The sequence below is a fragment of the Salvelinus namaycush genome, chromosome 29, assembly GCF_016432855.1.
Source record: "Salvelinus namaycush isolate Seneca chromosome 29, SaNama_1.0, whole genome shotgun sequence".
Taxonomy (NCBI): Eukaryota; Metazoa; Chordata; class Actinopteri; order Salmoniformes; family Salmonidae; genus Salvelinus; species Salvelinus namaycush.
Genome location: NC_052335.1, coordinates 20,460,818 through 20,469,346, shown reverse-complemented (window position 1 = coordinate 20,469,346; position 8,529 = coordinate 20,460,818). Strand labels below are relative to the sequence as shown.

Here is an 8,529-nt window from a genome sequence, read left to right as displayed (position 1 = left end):
ATCTCATTTTTGATGTTCCAGTTTCACACATTCACCATATTTGTTTTATTTTTCAACAAGTGTCCTCTTTGGAGGAGTTGAAAGTGTTCAGTCTTGGCCAGATAAAAGTTGTCAGTCACAACACTTAGTATTTCTGGCATGCTGTCCAGCAAGTCCTGCCCTCCTTTCTCTTAAGTAGGAGAGACTCAGTTTTAGATTCTCTCCCTTGTCCACTGCATTTCCAGCAGATGGTATCCACAATGGCGTAATTTCAGCTGAGGATTTTTCCGCCACAGAGGGTGTAGCGTCGAGCTGCAAGTGAGATTAGAATCTGTTACAGAAAATGTCTGTCAATATCACACAGTGCAGAGAAACACAGAGGCCAGCTCAAGCCTGGAGGGCAGCAGAGCTTTAAAACCAGTACAAGTCCTTGCTCTTATCCTGGGCCTGCAGACCTGAGAGGACAGGAAAGAGAAAAAAGAGAGAAGAGAAGGGAGGGCAAGAGAAGACGATTAGGAAGAGGGAGATCAAATGTCTTAAAGGTAGAAGCAGGAAGCCTTGAAGCAGAAAAGTGTAAAAAAAAAAACATTTTGCCTCCCAGGAAACAGAGAACAGAGACAGAGAACTTAACCTGTTAAAACACAGAGACATGGTCTTTCTTAGTGTTGGAGAGTGGCCTTGAAAAGACAACAGTTTTCCCAGGTAGAAAGAAACCCTACATTGTGTTATGAATGTAAGGATAACCCTGGTGTAAGGCGTCGCAACGTTTCTTAACTTCTATCTTAAATGAATTGTAGAGCCCACAATAGTAGTCACGCATGTTTGGGGACAATCAAATAATGAAGGCTATTCTGAAGTGCCCTTGGAACCACTACTCCTTTATGAAGAGTGTGTTTTTGTTGTTACTGCTATTATTACCTGCGTCTACATTGAGGCCGATGCTCTGGCTGATGTCTGCCCCTGCCCCGGTGAAGGTCCCGGTCCAGGCCGAGCTGGTTGGCTCACTCTTCCCAATGTCACACGGTGAGGCGCTCGGCCCGGGGACAGTGGATTGAGGGAGCCGGAGCGGCCGTACGGAGGGCACCAGCAGAGAACTGTAGCGGGGGTCAAAGTGCGTGCCATACACCTCATGCATGCTGGGTCGAGGGTAGGTGGAGCCCTGGGTGCCGATGGCCCCGCCAAGTGAGTAGGGGTGGTGGTGGTGGTGGTGGTGTGAGTGGTGCCAGGGCTCTGGGGTAGCATGGTGGAGGTGGCTGTGTAGGGTGGCGGAGGAGTAAGGGTCCCCAGGGAAGGGTATCTCTGAGTGGGAGGCTCCTAAGGCACTGCTCATGGAGGAGGGCTGGTACGCACTGTTCCAGAAGGACGGAGGGAAACTCCTCTGGCTCATCGGGAATGATCCATCTGGGAAACCACAGACACACTGAAATGCTCAATCACAGATCAATTAAATGGTAAAGACTATGAACGTATCTGTGGATGAGGATCGATAAGCCTGTTCTGAGGATGTGGTAAAATAGCAGAGCTTAAAGACGGATCATTCAATGATCAATTCAGTTGTAAGGATGAAATAAAGGAGAACATGATGGAAAAGATGCATGGATGAATATCGTTGTTGTTGTCCATAATTTCTGATGGTTGATCAAAATTGGAGAATGTTTGGCTGTGTAATATTGGTCATAGAATTACATTTTTGTTAATTAAGGAAGTAACATGCAACAGAAAAATTATACCAAACCCTCACTACAGGTTCCCCTACAATATAGTGAACAAGTCTGAGCCCTAAATTCCACAGAACCCATGTGATTATATTTTCAACTTCCTTATTTACAGCAATTCATCATGCCCATCAATTTTGTTTGACTTTCTGATTCCTTTGTAATTTTGATCAAACACAAATGAGAGTGAATGACTGCCAACTGAAACTATGGGAGCAAAACATGGGATTCATTGATTTGTTCTAAAATCCAAACTTTTAAAAGGCAGTTTATTTTAGTAGAATGTGAACACAATAATATACCAAAAACCAAGAACTCACTTGCATGCAAGACCTAGGCCTACTTGCCAAATTAATGCAAATATTTATGAAAACGTTTCCTTTATCTTCTATGTAGCCTAAATACACCGTTTTGGGGTGAAATGAAACCCCGCGCGCGAACATGTGTTTGGAGTGGTTCTGTGATCGGCACCTCTCCGAGAGGTGGATGTAGGTCTACCTCGTATGGACTTGTTGCTGACCGACCCGGGGACGTAGCTGGTGGGCTGGTTGAGGGCCCGGCTGAAGTGCTCGTCCACCACTGAGCTGATGTCCCCCTGGAAGTAGGTGAAGAGCACGCACCGCGAGTTCAGGTACTCGGCCTCCGGAGGGTGATCTTTCTCGCGCGCGCAGTCCTCCTCCTTTATCGTCGGACCCGCGAGGTTCGAGAACGAGCTGCTCCCGCTGATGCTCTCTTGCGCTTCTTGCATTTTGGAATAAAATGCCAATTTCTGAAACATCCGATAAAAAAACGTCAGAATGTAACAGCCTTGACATGTATTAGATATGAATTCCTATCAAGGCATCAAGTTACAAATGATCTACTTGAATTTCACCTGCACATTTGGGTGACCACGTGTGACATTTTTGCGCTTTTCATTATTGTCCAACAGTTGCGCATTATATTGTGGCCTCTGTGTGTGGTATATTAAAAATAAAAGCATGGTTCTCTCCTCATTCACAGGCCTACTCAAACTTTTTTTTAGAGGAGGCAGTGGTTGGATTCAAGAACAAAGTTATTGCATTTAAATTCCTGAACATATCGCAACTCAGTTAATTTGTTAATTATGGACATTGGAGAGTTTTGAATGAATGCCATTATTCCATTCTCTCTGTGCATATTCACTCAATTTAAAGAAAACGTTCGACCTATTTGAAATATGAAAACCAGCTCTCCGTGCAAACGAAGATCTGCATTTGTGTATTGACTGTGAGAGGTTTTAAGAAAGTTGCAAACATTTAAAGGGCCGTAGCACCAATGCACGTCTGGAAAACGAATAGTCCATATAGGCCGAACTGGTTCTTGTGCATGCACAAGCATTAACTTAACTTACAGTAATCACCGGATATGCTTAAACGAAATCGTTACCAGAGCACTGTTTATTCAATTTTCAACTGCCCTTGCTCATTGCAAGTTATGAAAAATGTTACACGGTAACAAAATAATTGTTGTGAATGTAAAGAATCCTAAATTGCATCCAACTTCGACTTGACGAACGGTTAATTAAAGTGGTAACGAAGCCTACAATCTATTAATGACCCATCACCATTTTGTTTTGATTGGTTAATAAAGGCCTTGGCTATTTCAATGTAACCGACATATTACGAATAGTCCTAACTTACACATAGCAAAATATCCTAAATAGCAATAGAATATAGACACAACAAATTCAGTAGCCTAGCCTGAGCGATCCGATTTAGCAAGACAGAGAGCATATCTATAAACAACTTGAAAAATAAGTTGGTTTAAAACACTTATAAACACTTACATCAACTAAAATATTATCACGCAGATTCGATATAGTCAATAACAATATAAGGAGGTATGGCTATCATTATTCATTAATGAATCCTCAATAACAATCAAAAGTTGGCCTAGCATTGTCAATAGGCTAATAAATTATTATTATTAAATAGATAACTGTCGGAAGGGACTATTGGTTCCCAATTGACCGACGGCTGTCATGCAGAATAATTTTTAAAGTGACCATTGCCAAAATACAGTTGCCTAGAGAGACCTAATGACGCGCCATAATGCGCGATGAAAGTTTCATTCCACACAAGTTTTACAAAAGTTTCCGTGCACTAAATCTGCCAAGAAGCGAAACAACACAAGAAATAACATACCTGGTGATGATATGGGCTATATGCTGCAGAAAAATAAGGCTGAGGTGGTGGACCATACACTTGATACATAACATCCAAGCAGCTCATGGCGAAAAAAGCGAATTCTCACGGATAATAACTTGACAGAATAAGCAGATTGTAGGGCTGTAATTTCCTAAACGGGGAGAGATTAAAGTAATTTGGGACGTTGGAGAGCTGCATTTCTATCCCAATTGCGCTGCGCGTCCTGCCTTCTTAACGCTACGTCAGTGCGACAGGGAGCGCGTGGCGGGGGAAAGTAAAGACATTACACAGCCAGCGGTTTTGAAGTGTCTCTGGACGAGCCTGCATCTGACCAATGAGGGAGCAAAAGCACTTCACAAGCTGGTGTATTTTGTCTTCTGAAAGTCTGCAATGAACATTTCATTACTGTCATGAGATGCGAGATGCTAAATGAAATACAATGGAGCTCTGCCAAATAGGGTAGGCCGCTTAGTAACAAGTTAAATGTTTACTGATATCGACTGTTACCTGGAATGAATTCATTTGATACGCACCTGCTTGTTACTTGCATTTAATCTATATTACACGCCAATATGCTAATTTCACACACATATGTGTATTATATTTGTAGCTCATTTATATTGTCTTTACATAAGGCTAGTCATTCACTGGTTGCCACAAATGAGAGAGTATGATACAAAATATTGTGAATAAAACTTTTTTTTATATTATATTCTAATACTTTTATAGTTTGATGGGCCAGGATAGAAACCCATGGATCTGTCGCATAACGTTCATGGCTCTGTGGTAAGCTGTAAAGGCCTATTAATAAGACTGTGTTATATCCTTTGCAATGGAGGCTTTTAAAATAATCCCTCAGTGTACATTATATCAGGCAGTACATGCAGCCTGTACGGCTGTCAAAAGTATGTAGATCTATTAATTGGAACAATACATTTATTCATACAAATTTCCCCCAAATGAGTACAATACGAGTCAGGAATTTCAACATAAGGAATGTAACATAGTGATCGTTGTTGGTGTTAATTGTCTATGTAAACAGTTCAAATAAATGAATGAGAGGAATGCAGGGCTCCAGCCCCACACAGTACAGAGTGTCACAATCCTTCAGTGGCCTGTCAGATTCCAAGGTCAGAGGTTAAATAGTTTGTCGGGGTCAGAACGGATTACCTAGAGTTTGAATGATAATAATAATAATTTCACGACAAACAATAATGGAACTGGAATGAAGGTATTAACATTACAAAAATGCTGCTCTAGTCTATTGTGAACAAAGTGAGACAGGTAATGACTATTCATATCCAAAGACTCTCTCTGCTTTCATGGTCATTGGGGCTTGGACAAATGGTTTTTCCACCATAAATATAGTGAGGTCCAAAAGTATTGGGACAGTGACATTTTTGTTGTTGTTGTTTTGGCTCTGTACTCCAGAACTTTGGATTTGAAATGAAACAATGACTATGAGGTTAAAGTGCAGACTGTCAGCTTTAATTTGAGGGTATTTTCATTCATAGTGAACCGTTTAGAAATTTCAGCACTTTTTGTACATAGTTTTAGGGGACCAAAAGTATTGGGACAAATATGTGTATTAAATTAGTCCAAAGTTTAGTATTAGGTCCTATATTCCTGGCATGCAATGATTACGTCAAGCTTTTGTCTCTACAAAATTGTTGGATGCATTTGCTGTTTGTTTTGGTTGTGTTTCACATTATTTTGTCCCCAATAGAAATGAATGGTCACTTATGGTAAATAATAATAGAATATGTTTCTAATAAATGTGGATGCGACCATGATTATGGGTCGTCCTGAATGGATTGTAAATAATGATGAGTTACAGATGCACAAATATCATAACCCCCCAAAATGCTAACATCCCTTGTTAATGTAATGGTGAGAGGTTAGCATGTTTTGGGGGTATGATATTTGTGCATCTGTAAAACTTTCTCACTCATAATTATTCAAGATTCATTCAGGACTATATGTAATTATGGTAGCATCCACATTAATGTAGAAGTGTTTAGACACATATTCTATTCTTATTTACAATAAAAATGACTCCAAAATTACACAATAAAAATTGGGGGATTATGTACAAAAAGTGGTGTAATTTCTAAACGGTTCAAATCCAAAGTTCTGGATTACAGAACCAAGACAACAACAACAAATTGTCACTGTCCCAATACTTTTGGAGCTCACTGTATTTCTTTAAATGTTTCAACAATTGAAGGGAGACAAACCTTTTAACATATCCTACAAAACATGTCTGATGCTGGATAAACCATATAAAGGAAATCCAAGGTAAAGATGATTCTAGCCCTCTGATGGCGAGTTGGATAAGAGAGTGTCTTTGCACTCAATTAACCTTGTTGGCTGTGGCAGAAACATGACCATGGGGGAAACCACCACCCGCTCTGCTCTGCCAGCCCTGCGCTGTGTCTGGGAGAACCAGGCCCCTCACACATCAGCCCTCTTTAACTCACAATTAACAGCTCTGGATTTTCAGATGGAAACTGACTCCCAGCACCACTGCATGGTTGGAAGTAACACTCTGGGCACATGCAACACATACTGACTTTATCCTCCTGTTTTGTCTACAGTCTACTGAGCACATTGCCTCAGGTCTACAAACAACGTACTCTACCTTTTTAGAATGGCTGTGTATTCTAGCACTTATTCAACTTATTCATACACTTATCATCTTATATTTCAAAGTTGTAAGAGTTCATCAGTGGCCTATATCATTTTCAGTTAGCCAAATAATTGACATGAGAATCCACTGCAGGTGGTAGTGAAATGGTCAGGAGGGTTATTGTTGAGGGATACTGCGTGATAAGGGACTATGATAAATGTATTTCCTTTCCTGCGCGTTATACATTAGACTCGGTCAGAGCTCAACTTTCAGTCAGTCAGATAATAGTACCATTTGCAATACATTTCCATTTCTGATGTCAGTGTAACGCAACGTGTTTTTCGTTCTACACAACAGCTTAAAGACAAGAAATGGGTGGTGAGGGTTAACACCGCGCTAATAGGAGCTAACTCGCCGAGACAACAGCACATTTAACACATCTAATGGAAGGTAGTAGATAGGGGTCTGGAAAGGAAGGGAGGGGGAGGGCACCTCACAGACTGCTTTTATTTATTGTTATGTTCAACACGGGGCTGCCTAGACCAAGACTCAAGTCTAAAAGCATTGTTTGGTCCCCTGATGGAGAGGGATCCTTGGCCCTGACCTTCCATTTACAGGTAATATGCCTGGCTCCTCCCAAGGCTACCGACTAGGAGAGAAGGTGGGGGTGTGGGTGGAGGGGTGAGGGGGTGGGGGGGATAGATGAGGGGATGAAAGGAGCGGCACACAAAGGTATTGCCAGAGAAAGCCTGAAGTGAACGAGGAATGCAAACATGTACTTTACATAGTAGCTGAAGGAGGGTATGGTAGGAGGGGACTGCAAAATGAGGACTGAATATATTAGTAGGATATGTTTTATAGTTTTTTTGCAGCGCTAATCATTGTCTTGTGTGGCCGGTGTTTTAGTTCCAGCATTTAAAAATTCATTATGAATTAACATAATTATTATCACTCTCTAGTTATTTCAGGATCTCTACAAAACATTAAAATATTTACAACTAGATTAAAACTCTTCAAACTGCTTGTATAACTATTTTATTATATTACAACTGACTCCTCAAATAAATTATGCTGAAGGTTATTGGTGACAATTCCTTGTCATATGAAATGACTTCCATGTTGTGTATGAGGAATGATCATTGATCATCATTGGGTTTGTGGTGTTCTGGTAGTGTGACATAGGTGTTAATACCTACACTCCATGTGACCACAGCAACCGTTTTAGATATGGGACTTCCAGTGTGAAATGCGAAACAGAGAGTTTCTGTTTCAGGAGGGATATTGTGACACCTGTCCCAGACACACAGCCCCACTGCCACACAAGGCCGAGCAGCATATGAGGAAACCATTAAAGAGCACAGAACAGGCACATACAGCCCAGGACCAGGGGGAAAGTTCAAGGGTCATAGGTCAAATCCTAGGCGGTACACAGCTTTTTTGTTTGAGCCAATGATCATTTAAAATGCATGTAATGAACACAAAGAAAAAAGAAACCCGCACTCGTTTCTAATCAAAGCACTTCATCTTCTGAATATGAGGCCTGCTACATCGGGACCAGTAATATTATGACACAATTAGGACGCAGTGTGTCCAATTGATTCGCCAGAGCTCTGACTACATAGCACAACATGGCATAAGAGAAGCTTGAAACTTACAGTAGAGGCCCAGCAACCCCTTCTCGTGGCAGAGACACCTGTCGCTAGTAGTAGGCGGCGATGAAGTTGTGGTCCGGCCTGGGGAGGAAATGTGGAAATCCAAAGACACTGGGGTGACTCTTGAATGGAGCGAGTAGGAAGCGTCAGCTGTGGACCTGCTGCTAGGCCGCTTCCAGGCTTATGCATTCACACTGACTCCATTCATTCACCCATTCATTCCTTTGGACATGCCTGACATTAGTCTAATATAATTTATTGAAAAACTACCAGGGTGACTGTAAGTTGTATATGTGCTGAACCAGGACAATGTACAGTTGCACTCCCCATTAGGGAAAACACAGCAAGAGAACTGTATGTAGAAAGTCAAAATGAAGTCATGTAAA

At 41.4% G+C, this 8,529-nt stretch overlaps 1 protein-coding gene across 1 annotated transcript; it reads right to left on the bottom strand.

Moving 5' to 3' along the window:
• Positions 1 to 250: 250 nt before the first annotated feature.
• Positions 251 to 3,946, bottom strand: LOC120024121 (transcription cofactor vestigial-like protein 2). Its single transcript, XM_038968270.1, has 4 exons — positions 3,860 to 3,946; positions 2,166 to 2,463; positions 898 to 1,380; positions 251 to 291 (listed from the first exon to the last, which is right to left on the bottom strand). Exons 1-4 carry the CDS (start codon positions 3,944 to 3,946, stop codon positions 251 to 253), a joined length of 909 nt encoding a protein of 302 aa, XP_038824198.1.
• Between the last annotated feature and the right edge of the window lie 4,583 nt (positions 3,947 to 8,529).